Genomic DNA, 17,043 nt, shown 5'->3' with positions numbered 1-17,043 from the left:
AGTTAATTTACTCAGTGTTACTGTATTCTGTACCAGTACTAACTTGTTTTCCGTAAAACTATAACTGCCAACTTCTCCACATGATTCAGAGGTGGACGACGAAATGACTTCTGACACAATGTTTATTAAATATCGCCTCGGAGAATATACGCCTTCCCCGATTGAAATATTGATCACATAAACTTCAGGAAAATCGTTAAAATACAGCTGTACTACAAGGTGACAGGTCCTTCCTGGATTAATGTGTTTTCACAACTTCGTCGGCAAACTTATTCAATTAATTTCTTTTCAGTGCAGATTTAAAAGCATAGAAAAAATTACTACCTTACAAAGTGTGGTATAAATTTGTTACATTCATTCAATAAAATGTTTAGACATTAAACACATTGCATTGACTGTCAATTTGTAACTAGATTATTGTATTTCCCACAGGTAAATCAGGTAAAGTAATGTATTGTCGACAAATTTTGCAGACAATTTACTTGTTTGTATATGATGTGGTAACTTAGCGTGGGGAAACTGGTAGAAACGTCAGAGGCATGATCGTAAATGAATATAGCTGTGGACATTCCAGGAATTTTTTATTTTGAATTTCGTTTAAGCTACAATTATACGATTTCTGTGAATTATGTCTCCGCCAGTCACCCAGAATAATTTCAACAAATTATTCTTTTTGTTCGTTGGCCATTTATTTTGTTAACAGTGCGGAGTAACCCCACTGTACAGTCTCAAAAGAATTCCTAAAAAAATTTCGTTGATTTTTAATTTAAAATTGGCTGTAAATCATATCAACAAAAAGAGTAAAATTTAACCTCCAACATAGAAAACAAAAGACAAGACAAATTTATGTCAGGTTCGAACCTTTGTCCAAAAACTGAATTTAAGTGTCAGCCACTTCAGATTAACACTACGCTACGGGGGTTTTGCTTTTGTATAATCAGATATTATCTGTTTTTGGAGACTTCTCTCACACTATTCTTTTTGGTTTGGTCGTTCTGTGTCTGCACTGGCAGATGCTGCCTATATATAAAGCACACTAAAACTTATTTTGAAACTCACTCCAAATTTTGATGTTATCTATAAATAAATCAACGTCCATGCCCTGCTTTCTTTTTTTTCATTAATCCAAATGGTTTGAAAACATATGTGTTTCCGCCTCCCTACAAACACCTAATGGACAGTTTTTTAATGATTTTCAAAAGATACGTCATTGAGAAAACTACAGTCAGTCCAAAATCTTCCGTAAAGAATTCTCTTACATAAACATCATCTTTCATTTCTTCAGAGTAAAGCCGTCTTTTGAAGATGTCTTTTAAAGTGGGAGAATTTCAGTTGGTTCCAGTCGCAGGAAATATATAGCAGAGTTGTGTTTGACAACTAAGTTTCTGGATTCATTCGTGTTTCTAAGGTTGTATACGGATATTTTCCATGAGTTTCAGACACCAACGAGGAAAGATACTACTATTAAGCAAAATTATGTTTCAATTTGTGGAGTGAGTTTTTTGTCTTCTGATTATGAGCGGTTGGAAGAAGTCAGTGTCTTCATAAAGATTGTCAAAAGAAACGAGTTTAGTAGCGCCAGTGATGATTCTACGTGATTCGAGTTGGACCTTCTCAAGTTCAAATTCTTCGTACTTGATAATGATATCCCATCTGGCATCAGAACGTTCTAGAACGGGTCGCATATAAGGCAAATAAAGATTTGCAGTCAAAAAGAAATCTCAAGGTTCTCATTATACTGACGCATTACCCTGATTTTTCTTTGATGATGGCTTTATGTTCGTGCCAGTTTCCATCATTTGAAAATGTAACTCCAAGTATGTGTCTTTCATCCTTTACGAATTTAAGATTTATGTGTTCATTTAAGATGAAATTGACGTATTCCTTTGGTTAAAAGCTTGTGAAAATGTCATTTATTTTTCCAAATGACAATAACTAAATAGGACAATTATAATCCTTCTAATTGCCTAGATTAGCAATTACAGCAAAAATATTTCCATTCAAAATGTTAATTTGGTTGCTAAAAAAAATAGGTGGGCTACATAATCCCCCGGTTGCTAAAAAATAGGTGGGCTACTAATCCCCCGCCCATGGCACATCATTAATCGCTATTAAACAGATGATATTATTTCTAGGTGCACAATGAATCAAGCAATAGTGTCATGTCAATAGTTAAGCTTGATAATTTTATGAACAGTTTCGAACAGTACTGATACGGGAGGTGGATGGGGATTGATGGTGGCAATTTGATAATAAATAATTTCTTGACCCGCACGTGTCCACAGAAAGATGTCGACTGATAGACAAAGAATCTTCCAGCAGGGGTCATCTTTAACCTTAGATAAAATTATCAGGGGTCGACTCAAATAGTTTTATCTGCGCTAAATACCATTTGAATCTTCCCTTCCAATTCACATACCTCTGTTCAAAACGTTTTAAATTGGTGTGTATCATTTAGGGTGTGAGTTCATTTGTTTTGCAACTATTCTACAAGAAATACAAAAGCTAACATATGTGAAAATGTCATTTATTTTTCCAAATGACGATAACTAAATATGACAATTATAATCCTTCTAAATTGACTAGATTAGCAATTACAGCAAAATTATTTACCATTCAAAATTGTTAATCGGTTGCTAAAAACATAGGTGGGCTACATAATTCGCCACAAGCAATATAACTGCGTACCCACCCGAACACCACAAATGATAACACCAGAATTACAATGACAAATGTGTAACATGTTAAAATGTTTACATGAGATTTGAAATATTATACAAATATAAACGAACAGCATAAAGTTGAGAACATGTCAATGTATCTAAACACATAAGAAAAACATTGTAAGCAGCCTTATGCTGAACTGACGAAATAATCATGTATAATATATGTTAAAGACAATAAATGAATACAAATAAACTGAATTAGCAGTCTAATGCTGAACTATAAAGTAACCATGTATAGTTTATGTTGAGCAATTGTACAGATGAACTGAAATAGCAAATATGCAGTGTTCGAAACAAACAATAGTAAGTCTATGCAAGCAGCCTTATACTGAACTTGCCTACCATATCAAGTAATGCTAATGGTTAAATACATATACATCCTAAAACCCGTCGTATTACCGATGTTATACAAATGGAAAGAAATGTGTTAGAAAGCAGCCTTATGCTGAACTTTTCCACAAGTACATATATTTAAGTCAATAATAGAACTAAATTCAGATATCTCTAAAAAATATTTCTAACTAAATTGTGTAGAAAATAATATAGAAAGCAGCCTTATACTGACCTTTCAACTACTAGTACAAGAAATGTTTGCGTCTAATAATAATTTACAACACAAATCTTACACAAAAATAGTCCTAAGCAAACAGCCTTATGCTGAACTTGCATGACATTTACTAAGTTTTGTGTATATCCATAGTAAACTATACCAGTCTGTATTTGACCGAATAAGCAGTCATTTCAAACAATTAACATTACGGTAGCTTTAACTGCGGCAAACGTATATAGTTTTGCAAAGCATTGGATTTCCAGCGACCCATTTTTTGTATAGCATCATCGGAAAACCCCAACACCGCTGCATGGGTTGCTGCCCCAATACGAAAAGAATGTGACTTGTAACGAGTTGTATCGAAACCAAGAAATGAAATGACATTTTTGAGATGTAGATTGAAAAATGAATATGAAACGGCTTGACATGAGGTAACTGGAATAATGGCCCCCCAGAATGCGATGATGTGCCAAATATAGTCGAACAGCATTTACAGGACAAACTATTGGATCACGCGGGTTGACTGGCATGAAGAGTGTAGCTGCGCCCTTGCTATGTTTATATTTCCGCAGTGTAATTTCTAACCCAAGGGTGCCATCACTAGAATCAATAAGTTGCACATCATTATATTGTACTACAGTTGACCAATTGTTAGCCGATTTAACGCATATTTCGCCAATACGTAAAAATCCGTTAAACGCCAGAATGCACATTGTAGAAAAAGTAACTCTGTGCAGGAAATTATTAATTGTCTGCGAAAGCGCCATGACAATGTTCTGAAGCAATGCGTAAGTAATTGGCAGACGCGCATCTGGCTGAACATCATCAACAGCTAAGTTACTAGCACCTTTGAGGAACTGCTTCACTAAGAAAGAATGACTAAAATCCGAATAACCAAAAAGCTTGTTTATGTAAGATAATGCGGATACATGTGAAGCTATTGTACTGACTCGGTAATGTGCCGTGAATAAAGAAGCAAGAAAATTAAGTAATAGTATGTCCGTAACAGGCAATTTGACTACAATGTTATTTGCATTACAGAAAGCTACGTAACTGTTCCAATAACTGAAGTAAATGGTCTTGGTTCTGTCACTAAGTGCTTTTGACAAGATACGTTGTGACTCAATATTTAAATCGACAGCAAGTGATCTGGGACGCTGAGTGGTGTGCGACACAGAAACGGCGCCTCAGGAATGCTTTCTGAAATTCAAAACGAGACAAATGGTCAGCAACCTGTTAGCGTTACCACAGACATGTCTAGCACGAAACAATATATTGTAGGTCATGGACAGTAAAACGGGACGTCTAACAAGTGCCATCATGACTGGGTCCTTAGAAGTGAGTTTATTTATACACATACTGTAGCTAGGTTATACAGTAAAATGTGATTTTGTGATTTGCCATTTTGTGACCCCAAAGTTCGAGAGCAATGACATTGGAAAAAGCTCTAATATGTTAATATGAAATTGCTGAAAATGTGGTGGCCACTTTCAGCAACCATTCGGATCCAAAAACTGCAGCAAAGCCTATAGTTGATGCTGCGTCTGTAAATAAATTAAAGACTCAGGACGATATCCAATTATCGTTGAGAAACATACACCGCCCATTGAACGACTGCATAAATGAGTGCCACATTGACAGATCAGCACGAGCCGCAGCGTTCAATTCTAATATAAATTGTGGGCATGCAACGTCCACTGTTAAATCGTTATAAACGGCGTAAAAATGTGCGACCTGGTACAACACAGACAGTGGCAAAGTTCAGTAGCCCTAATAAAGACTGAAGTTCCTTAAGCATGACCTTTTTCCGACATTTGAACTGATTTAGTTTACTGCAAATTTTTGTGACCTTGTCCTCAGGTAAACGGATGATCATAGCCTGAGAATCGACCTCAGTACCGTAAATGGTGATACATGTGGTAGCATTAACAGTTTTTTCTGTTTTTATAGGAATATTTATGTCTTTGCATAATTTCAAAAACAAGTCCAAACTGGCCTGACATTGATTAGTATAAGGCGAACCAACAAAGAAAAAATCGTCTAAAATATGACTCATAATAGCTTGATGGTTTGTTTCCATTATCCACTGTAATGCAGCACTAAATCTACTAAACAATTGACAAGATATACTTAAACCCATTACTAAACAAGCATCCATGTAATATTCTACTGTATCTTCCAAAGCCCAAGAGAAACCAAGGAGATGTCGGTGTAAGGGATGTATTGGGAGAATGCGGAACGCATTTTCAATATCTGCTTTTGCCATCAAACAATTGCGTCCGCATTGTTTAACCTTTTGTACAACGATATCGACAGAATCATAATGAATCTCCGTAAATTGGTGATCTATACCATCATTAATGGAGCTACCTTTAGGAAAAGATAAATCTTGGATAAGACGAAATTTCCCTAGTTCCTTCTTGGGCACTAAAGCTAGTGGAGAGCAAATCAAATTTGGTGGTTTTACACGAAAAGGGCCCGTAATTCTACCCGCCTTCAGCTCCTCAATTATTTTTTTACTAACTTCAGCTTTATTAGCCAATGCAGATGGATGATTGCGTATAACATTCTGAGAAGGTAAATTACCGTCAAATGGAATTCGGAAACCGTAAGTAAAACCATTAACTAGAAAGTTTTTCTCTGCTTCGTCGTAACCAGATAAAAAGTGATGAAGGATATTACTTCTTACTGGGGTTTGAACGAAAGGAATGGTTGCTCTTGTCATTGTTTACTGAATTTGGAAGAGAAACACCTGAGGCTGTAGCAGTAGTAGAATTATTTCCCCTTTTAAGTGCAAAACACTGGAACTTAGGATGATTTTTTCGACAATGCCCACAAACGTGTTCATATGGGCAGTTACGAACATTACAACCCTGTGGCTTGTTGTACTTGTAACAGAATTTGCTTGCCACAGGGGTACGAGAATTAGAAGATGATGTCATAGTAGTAGCGCGGATCCATAATTCATGATGTAGAGCTCCCCAAGGCAATGTCTGGTTTTGCCTGTGTGCTCTGAAATTCCTGTCATAGAAGTTAAACGCTGCAACCCCATGTACTCTTTCCAAATCCCGAATCATGTTTATGTACGACAATAAGCCTGAGGCTTCATGTGGATAGCGTTGTATATATATTTCCATATAAATTGTAAAAACTGTTAGCCATTTTCCAATCGACAAGTTCTTCCCTTGTTCTTTGGAAGATACAGATACATTTTGGCCTGCTGCCGAAAATTTCACAATGACTTCATCAGCATTATAACGTTTGTCACTTAACGACGCCAAATCAATGTATTCGTTGTTCTAGATTGCAAGTTAAGTTTTCTCTGGAATAAGTGCACCAAGTGGCAGAGCATGGGAATGTACATTGACAATACCTTGTGTACGTGTGGCACTAGCAGAGCCTTCAACAGTTGTGTGAAACAGTGACTGACGCACTTGATTTGTGACGTCTTCCGGTTGTGGTGATATTACTCCCGCACTCGTAGATGGCAAGTCAGTGGTAGCTTTAGTATGTTCTTCGATGTTGATTGTCTGCATAGCAGGTGCAGGTGGAATGACCCCTCTTTTTTCCAAAGCAAGCAAAACTGCATCCACAATAGCTGCCTTTTCATTTTCAACAGTCACAGTTTTTGTTTGTTTATCTTTCTCTTTTTCATTGTTTTTGTCTGATTTTACTGTGTCACTTAATTGGTCAGGACATTAATCGCTATTAAACAGATGATATTATTTCTAGGTGCACAATGAATCAAGCAATAGTAATTGTCAATAGTTAAGCTTGATAAATTTATGAACAGTTTCGAACAGTACTGATACGGGAGGTGGATGGGGATTGATGGTGGCAATTTGATAATAAATAATTTCTTGACCCGCACGTGTCCACAGAAAGATGGCGACTGATAGACAAAGAATCTTCCAGCAGGGGTCATCTCAGATTAACCTTAGATAAAATTATCAGGGGTCGACTCAAATAGTTTTATCTGCGCTAAATAACATTTCAGAATTTTTTGTTTTTCTACACTCCACAGATCGTTCAGTATATTGCAAAACTCTAAATGAAGCCCAAAGGCATTGTAATCCAATCCAGATTTAAGACTGCTTTTCTGACTAACTAATTCGGTGGAAGTCCTTAATTTGGTGAAGACTTAATCACATTTTTCCAGTGGGTGTTTTCTAAAGGATGCCATTATGAATAAAATGAGCCGCACCATGAGAATACCAACATAGTGCGTTTGCGACCAATCTAGATCCAGACCAGTCTGCGCATCCGCTTAGTCTGGTCAGGATCCATGTTGTTCGCTATTAGTTTCTCTAACTGCAAGATTTGAAAGCGAACAGCATGGATCCTGACCAGACTGCGCCGATGCGCAGGCTGGTCTGGATCAATGCTGGTCGCAAACGCATTATTTTGGTTTTCTCATGGCGCGGCTCAAATTATTATCATCACAATATTTGTTATCTATCTTGAATGAAATGTAGCGCTATATTCGTGAATGATATGAAGTTGAAGCTAATTCCCAACACATAGAGGGATACAGAAAATTTGTTTGTCCGTCCGTGTATCTATTAGTGAGTTACAAACCTAGATCCTACAACACTAGGAGTACAAGACATTGGTCATGAAACTCGGTGTATAGGAGCAGTAAAGAAAATATGCACATCTTTTTATTTTGTTGCGATGTCAAAAATGTGGCTGGTGTAACATTAAGTATTGATATATGACACAGAAGCGATAGACGATAGCTTAAAATGTACATTTTTTTAGTTTGTCTGTCTACAAGTCACAGATGGATCCTGTGATAACTATATAAGTACAAGAGATTATTTTGATGCAAACAGGTTTATAGACTTCGGACAATTTGGGAAATATGACGGTCTATGCGATATCAAAAAATGTGGTCGCTACGGAAAAATGTATAATTATTCCTCCCTGACGCGGGACTTCCATTGCTGTAAAAAAGCTTTGTTCTTTCTAAAACGTGATTTATATTTTGTATATAGCAATCTGTGCAGATATAACATATAAGCAACTTTGAGCTTACAACCTAACCATTCAATCCATTGATTTAAAGGTCCAATACTAAGGAAAGTGAACATTTAAATTTCTTTTAAAAAGCACAGAAACTATTTCATTTTATTGGAAAATGAAAGTTGGTATGTAGAAATTCGAAATAAATCGCAGTATATGTACAATTATTTTTCTATGAAGTATGAAGAAAGTTAAAAAGACCTGGGGGGTCATTCTGTCGATTCATTGAAATTTCAACATAATACACATACATTTCTTTGAGTTCCAAAGACCTTCTGTAAATTTTTACCTGCCAATCTTCATTATTTAGTGTCTTGCAGAAGTCTATGCACTGGCTATAAAAAAAATTGCCAACTCACTTTCCCTTAGTAATGGACCTTTAATGTCCATACCTTGCCTTTTAATTTAACAATGTAAAACTCATAATATCTTGTTTTTGCATTCTTCCTCTGTCAATCTAATGCCCGATTTACATGGAATCTTTCTTCATAAACGAAGGCAGAATTTGTCCTGCCCTAACACTATTTATTCTAGGCATTTTTTGTCCTGACACTGCCTTTTCCAGGCATATTTTGTCTTGACACTGCCTTTTCCAGGCATATTTTGTCCTGGCATATTATGTCCTGACATTGCATTTTCCAGGCATATTTTGTCCCGACACTGCCTTTTCCATGCATATTTTGTCCTGACACTGCCTTTTCCAGGCATATTTTGTTCTTACACTGCTTTTTCCAGGCATATTTTATCCTGATATTGCTTTTTTCAGGCATATTTTATCCTTAAATTACAGTTATACTTTCAAATTAATTTTGATTTCTTTTTTTCTTTTACATGTGTCCGTATGGGTCGTATTCCAAAGGTTGAAAAGGACAAAGTTTTAGAGGCCTTCCATGATGGGGTCTCACACTTCAGTAATCATGAACTTATTGTACAGCAGACCAATGGAAGAAACTACAAATTTGAACTGAACAAAACAGATGCGACCACAAACGCTACATGTACATCAACAAAAGATCAAACGTCTAATACCACTACCCCAGTTGCTGTGGTTACAGGTATTGGCATAGGGGGCGACAAAGAAAAGTATGAGGAAAAAGCAGCAGGAGGTATTTCTTTTGAAGCTGAACCTTATAATGCCAAAGCAAGTGGTATTACAGAGAAGTTTAAAGATCATCCTATCGGCAGAACCAGCAATATAGATCTGCCGCATGACATTAATACATGGTCGTTGATAAAAGAAACTATAAACGCCCAAAATCCTTTTACGGAAGTGAGTGACAATGTTCGTGGAAAGTTTTCTTCCTTTGATGAGATGGAAATAAGTGACATTAAAGTGGCAGTGCAGAGTGAAAAATGTGACAATCCCTTTAATGATAAGTATCTCAACATGGGGTCTAGCAATAGCAGGGAACTTCAGCAACGAATCCCTCAAGTTGCGCAACAAAGGTTAGATGATCAGAGATTAGTTCATGATGTGAACGAATCATTTCATAAGTTCTGTTTTTCTGAACCTGTTGTAAATTCCTTTGAAGGAACAACACCAGAATACCAAACAGTCATGCCTTTTAATCATCAAGGAGCAAGTTCCATGTCCAACAGATACACATCTGGCAGTTCACAACCGCCGAATCCTTCAACATCATATCAATATGGCATTACAATTCCAAGAAAGAACAAAATAGAAGATAAACAAACAGGTATTGCTTCCACAAGAATTGCCACATTAGAACAAGATAGCAGTAACGATGAAGATCAAGGTCCAAGAAGGAGGGTAAATTTTAGTCCAGCCCTTATAAATGTTTTACTAGAACAAGTACTAGAATCTCATGAATCCGTAAATGTAATTGCTGAAAAGCTTCATCAAAAACATCAGCAAGGAAATTTTAGACAACTGTTGGCACAAAATATTTCCCAACGCTTGTCAGAAATGTCAACAAAGCGACGTAGGTACTCTGATGATCCTCTCCATAGCCCTCTGCCAGACAATAATGTTAAAGATAATCATTGCTTAGAAAATAAGGCTAAATGCCAAGAATCAACCAGTGACGTTTCTCTAGATGATAATTATCGTATATACTCTCCTAAGGAGACCAAACATGACTGTACATGCAGCCCCAATCAGCATGGTCATTGCGACCTCCCTACATGCAGGAAATGTAGTTCTTATACAACAACCGTGTCTCCGAAGTATGGGAACGAACAGCCTACTTGTAATAGAAGAGTGTCCAGTTCATCCTTGCCCATTGAGGAGGAAGAGAAATTAAAACAGATAAGAAACACACTAGACGGAATAAGTATAGCTATGCATATTCTTAATAGACTGAAAGCGGAACATAGAGAGAAAGTTCATCAGCATCAACTCGGAAAGGTATTTCATGTTTTATACATATTATATATATCTTTACCTTTTAATTGAAAGTAATCACTTAAACAAGAGTATAAGATGAAGACAACCACTGTTTTGTTCTAACACAACATGAAGAAAAATACCGTCTTGCTTATTGCATATGATTTATTTTGATTTGGATAGCATTGCAAACATCAAGCTGCCTCATAATAAAATCTACATGTATTAAACTGAAACTTCACATCAGACATACCCAAGTTAGAAAACTCTTGTTTGAAATAAATTCGAATTACCGTCTTGATACTACTTAGACACATTTTCTTGAATTTTTGCATGCATGTTATTATCTAAGTCATTATGAAACTTCAATTTTTAGTAAATTTTAATAAAATGACTAAGGAGCACTGTCGTATAGTCGAGCGCGCTATCTTACGGCTAGCTCTTGCTTGATTCCTAACTCAAACACATTCATGAATGACTTGCTAATATCCATTCTTTTTAATCATGGAGTGTTTACGTAGACAAACTTTAACCTTTAGCCGGTTAGGTACTTGCGATTCTGCCTTTGCGACACGCGAAGACCAAGATCAGCCTACACAGTCTGATCATGATCTGCGCTGTCCGCTAAATGGTACTGACGAAATTGAATGATGAACCAGTCCATTATAGAAATTTAGCAGGGTAATGGTTAAAATGCATGTCTCAGTTATATACTGAGTATTTCTAATTGCACACAGATACAAATGAGAGTGATGACAGACAGTGAAAAAGACATAAAGGAAACATACGCAAAGGTTATCGACGGTATACCAGAGTTGAATGAACGCATACTCGGTATGTATCCAAATTCGATAGACAGATAACTCGCCCACGAAAACATTTAGGCGTGAAATAATATTAACTAAATAGTTATAGCTTTTTGCACAGAACATTTTTCATTGTTGTTTTGATGTTTTATCTACTGTTCGAAATAGTTTTAGAAACGGTTTCTGTCACATGATTTTTACTACAATACACAGGACATCTCACAAAATATATGAAGCAAGATAAACTGATACAAATGACAGTGAACATCTTGTTAAATGTACAACAATGTACATTAGTGTACAACAGTGTACATTACAAAGTACATAATTATGGTGGAAACAAAGCATCAAAGGCTCTTCATGAACTAATCTAGTTCCTTATGATAATTAAGTCAATATGTCCAGGATTTGAAGTATGTTTCTTAAACATGATTGTATACATAATGTTAGTATTCTTGATCGCATTTCTGGTAAAGCACAGTATCTTAGACTGTGCAAGAAGCCGCCACTTCCAGAAAAAAAAAGTTATAGTCTATTGTTTTTGCACGCGCATTATATACATGTTTTCTTTTACTACTGATAAGAACGTTGACGTTCTAAAAGTACTCTTTTGATAGAAGGACAAAAAATTCAGCAGAAATGTTTGACCATCTAAGTGTCTTTTCATACTGTTCCATTTCTTTCAGGATTCTGCAACAGTGTACCAGGCTTTCGTGACATCGCTAAAGAAGACCAAGATGTGCTTATGAAAAGGGCTTATTATGACATATGGATGGTAAGAGATACTTTAAAGTATTAATTATTCGTAAATTTTTAGCTATAAGTCATGTTCAAAGAACAAATAAGAGAACTTCATTTCACTCTGCGAAGTTGTTATCGACAGATCCCAAGTAGAGACGTTTAATCGAAATGATTAACTGTTTCAGTTTCATGGATGTGTTTGTTCCATTTAACTATTTGTTGTCATTATGTGCAGTAATAACCAAAGAAAATAAGATTGTTGACCTTGCCTGAAACTGAATTCGAATAACACCGACCATGGTGATTGTGGTTCTTCTAAGCGTGATCAAAGTGACGTCTTTGTCTAATAAAGTTCAACCCACGTGAAACGGCTAGCAGCTCTGGATTCAAAATGGCGGAAAAATGAATTTTAGCGACAGGGTATTTTATACTTGCTGGTATCTGTAGCAAACGTGACAGATTAGCTGCGTTTAAACGATTTGAAGTTGCAAATAGCAATTCCCAAACTTCCAAGCTCTTTCGTCAACCTCATCATCAATTTGTTCCATAGTTTATACTGGCCGCCATTTTTATAAAACAAAGTCGTACTTCCTGTACCACAGTTTGGTAGCTGATCAGATGCATTCAATATGTTTTGAGTTATCTCCCTTTATTATTCAAAATAAGGCTTTTCGGGAGTATAACTTGAAAAGTATTAACGACATTCTAATAACCATATAGGCCATTGAGACAAAGTGCATTGTCAAGGAATCGTAACTCTATCTTACCTAGTTTTTTAATTATATTATCTCCCTTTATTACACAAAATAAGGCTTGTCCGGAGCATTTCTTGAAAAGTATTAATGGCATTTCATTGAAACTTTGCAAAATGATAGAGGTCATTGACGGGAAGTGAAGTGTCGAAGAAAGAACCATAACTCTACCTAAACTAGTTTTTTAGTTATCTACCTTTGTTCATTTTTCTTCCGTTTTTATTATCACTATTTTTAATCGTTATTCTCCATATTGGGACAAGCACAATAATTGGGGAGCATCTTCGGTTTTACCGATTCCTTGTTTTCCCTTATCCATGTCATAACCCGTGGCTAATATCTTTTTAAAGATATTTTTTCTTGTTTTATATTAATAGAACCATTGTCTTTCTACAATACATTACTTTCACCTGTTCCTCCACGTAAGTTGTGCACCACTAAGAATTTCAGATTTTCAGACACATTTCATATCACAAGTGACATTTCATAGTTACGTTAATATTTCTTACTGAAAGATATGAAATAATATAAACTAGTCAAGTGATATTATATCTACCGAAGTAAGTCAAACATTTCAGGGCAATTGGTCGATTAGTTGAAATGAAAATTAGTTTGAGCTGTATTACAAAAAAGCAACAAAACTCGATCGAAATTTATCAGTCACATAAAGAAATAATTATACTCCGTTTCAGTTGTTTATGTAAATGATATTTATACTTTTAAATAAATCTCTACTGTAAAACAAAGTAAAGGAAAGATGGGAGTTAGCTTTTATGTCACAAAATTTCAGTTGAGTGATACAACCGACAACTTAAACTCCTTTTCGCGTTTTTAGTGTCACTTTCCAGTATAGAAGTCTTACGCCGTCATTTTTTTTTAATCTAGGTTGCGATAGGAGCATGTAAACTTCGGCAGAATGGTACAAATGCATGCTTTTATACAACAGAATTAAAGAAAACAGGATTTGAGTGAAAGGGGCGCGAAGGAAAAAATGAAGAAAGATTAGTTCTCTTTATATATTGAGTGGTAGTGATCGGAGTCCTTCTAGGCTGGGGTAGCCAGACTCCACTAAACACCCAAACTAGGTGTTTTTATCAGCTTTTAACCATTTTACTTGCAAGCCGCGCCTCACAACGGCATTGTACAGTCACATATGCGATGTTGCTCCACAGAGGGCCCAGCATATTATTGGAAGAAGAAGAAGAAGAAGAAGGCCGTTATGTGCATAGAAATCGGACTTATCTAAAATTGTATTCATTCAACTGCTTAAAACTGCCAGAACGGTGGCTACTTTAAATCATCTGAAATGCTACCTATAACAGAATCTTTATTTGATTGTTTATCAATGTAATACTTTTATACTTTTTTTCTAATCAGTTATCTCACTCTGAGTACATGCAACGGGGTGAAAGTTACATGATACTGAAGACCGGAGAGATCTACTCACAGAAAGCCATGCGGAAAATATTGAATGACCACATGGTTGACACAATTTTTGAATTTGCAAACGAGTTTAATAGTCTGGAACTGACCGATCTGGAAGTGGCGGTTTTGTGTGCTGCACGTTTAACTGCAACAGGTACGCTGTCTTCAGTTTTCATAATTTGAGGATTAGGTAAATCATGCCAGTCGTTCAAAGTTTTCCCACAAATTTGTCTTTTAAGTGATATGCCTCGTAAAATTGATCCTTTTCAAAGTTAACAAAGGTAAATCTAAATCTGTTTGCATCTAAACAGTAAACAGAAAGAAAAGACATATGCATCAATGTAAAATTATACATTCTGTTTTGTGTACATCTAGATGGCCTAGAACTGTCTGACCGTCTGAAAGTCAACAGGCTGCATTCACACATACTGGATGTTCTTGCATTTGAAGTGAAACAGAACCACGAGATGTCACATGCCCGGAAGTTGATTGACATCTTCCGGCTGATGCCTCTTCTAGAAACAATCAACCGGATACAGCGAGAAATTATAGCTAAATTCTCTATCTAAATATAAGGTATATAAACTTACTTGAAGTCCCGCAAGACTAATTTGGCCGTATTACATGATAAACACATTCTACAACACGACCCCTTGTCTCTGTATAAGCAAACTTTAAATCAAAATGAGCTATTGAAATAAATTCCGGAAACTCTTTGACATTTTGAAACATCATTTCAATTCATTCCGCATTGCTGATATAAAACTGCTCTCCGCTTTGCTTTTACATTAACATTGCTTTCATTTATAACTTCAGTTGATTACAGAACAAGTCTCCGTCAATGGATTACAGAACAAGTCTCCGTCAGTGAATTACAGAACAAGTCTTCGTCAGTTTATTACAGAACAAGTCTCCGTCAATGGATTACAGAACGAGTCTCCGCCAGTGAATTACAGAACAAGTCTCCGTCAGTTGATTACAGAACGAGTCTCCGGCCTTGCGCCTTTGCATTGACCATCTTTTTGTTTTTTGTTGTTTCATTGTTAGTGTATGTTTATTATATATCTATTCTACTCGGTGACTTTAATGATATATAACTGTACGCGTACCTCTAGTAAAGCAGAATTGTTGTAATTTTCTGCATAATTGTTGTTACGTTTGATGTCACAGTGGCACAATTATAGGTCATATGGCGACTTTCCAGCTTTTGATGGTAGGGGAAGACCCCTATCCCGGAAATTATTTGAGGTACAGGCGAACAGCTTGGTAGAACCGAACCACCGACCTTCCCTCATCCAGCTGGATGCCTTCCTTACATGGAAGAAGTCTAAACGCTAAGCGAATCGGTGAGTGTAATAATATTCAAAGTGCTCGGCTTAGGAGTACCCGTAATTTTCTATAAGATACTGGTTAAAAAATTTTCCTTGTTTGACTGACTATATTATTTTGGAAGTTTACATACTTTTAAATGATCTGTGTTAAAAAAATAAAGAACTTAATACTAGGTTGAATGTCGACCATACATATCGTCATGTACATTATTTTTGATACTGTTTTTACACTTGATGCTCAATCAATGTTAGAATCATTATTGAAAATTATTATGTAGAGAATCTATAAAACTGTTTTGATTATAGTAAGTGTTGTAGCCTATATATGTAATACATGTTGCACGAATCGAATTGGTATACATGCTTTGCATCGGATAATACGTTTTAATGCGGACTTATACCTCTAAAATCATACCACATGCCTTTCTGAGAACCCTAAATCTAATATTTATAGGTTATGAGATTTGTATCGAGAATTATGCACGAGCTCTGCAGCGGAAATATTGCGCGACTTTAGGAGCGCAGTATCATTCTGCGAAAGAAAAAGTGCGTGCATATTTCTCGATGCAAATCTAATAGTCTTTTTATTATATACACATACTACATTTATAACTAACACATAAATGATATAAATTGGTTTTTAGCTAGAGTAGATTGAAACTATCGTTGTTAAAGAACTTTTAAACGCGACGACATGCATGAAACTGACGTCACAAATGACGTCACGCACCCGGTATGAAATATGAATGTCAATACTGTAACTCAAAGGAGTTTATAAATGAGTACATAGGTAATAATGGATAAAACGTTATAATATGTATGCATACGCACAGCGTCTTTCGGATAACCTTTATTCTGAAATTCAGTTGAAAAAGTATATATAAAAGCGCATTTTATCACATGTTTGACGTCGCGGGAGTGTAATAAAGTCATTAAATAAAAACGATAATACACTACTGGTCCAGTGCCTAAATCCGGACGGTGCTTAATAATTCGGACACTGTTAAAAAACGCTTTACGATCGTGATTTTTTACTGGAATGAACATGATCGACGCAGACGAACGCTTTGATGACCAGTTGTTAACAACAGTGTGTGAATGTAAGTATTTCCAGAGACAATTACCTTCAAATATCCGCACCGCTAAAAGTAAACATTGTGTGTCGTGGGGGATGACGTCATACAGCGCACGCCAGTTATTTGAGGTGCGACGCGGTACTAATTTAATAAGAAAACAATTCTGCCTGTTGCAGACGACTCTTTTTTCTTAGTTGATCAAACTGATGTAAAGACATGTTTTAGAATTCTGTACTACCCTCAGTATTTATTCAAGAAATTTAA

At 36.0% G+C, this 17,043-nt stretch overlaps 1 protein-coding gene across 1 annotated transcript in view; it reads left to right on the top strand.

Moving 5' to 3' along the window:
- LOC123566440 (uncharacterized) overlaps window positions 1-16,008 on the top strand; it is a 39,011-nt gene extending 23,003 nt beyond the window's left edge. The window contains exons 3-8 of the mRNA XM_045360541.2: window positions 9,137-10,669; window positions 11,386-11,482; window positions 12,141-12,229; window positions 14,325-14,526; window positions 14,748-14,948; window positions 15,189-16,008. Of these exons, the coding sequence (XP_045216476.2) occupies window positions 9,137-10,669; window positions 11,386-11,482; window positions 12,141-12,229; window positions 14,325-14,526; window positions 14,748-14,941 (2,115 nt within the window). The 3' untranslated portion in view covers window positions 14,942-14,948; window positions 15,189-16,008. The remainder of the gene's footprint in view (window positions 1-9,136; window positions 10,670-11,385; window positions 11,483-12,140; window positions 12,230-14,324; window positions 14,527-14,747; window positions 14,949-15,188) is intronic.
- The last annotated feature ends 1,035 nt before the right edge of the window (window positions 16,009-17,043 follow it).

This window comes from Mercenaria mercenaria, chromosome 8 (genome assembly GCF_021730395.1).
Source record: "Mercenaria mercenaria strain notata chromosome 8, MADL_Memer_1, whole genome shotgun sequence".
Classification (NCBI taxonomy): Eukaryota; Metazoa; Mollusca; class Bivalvia; order Venerida; family Veneridae; genus Mercenaria; species Mercenaria mercenaria.
Note: the sequence above shows the minus strand (reverse complement) of the source record. Positions and strands in the feature narration are given on the sequence as shown.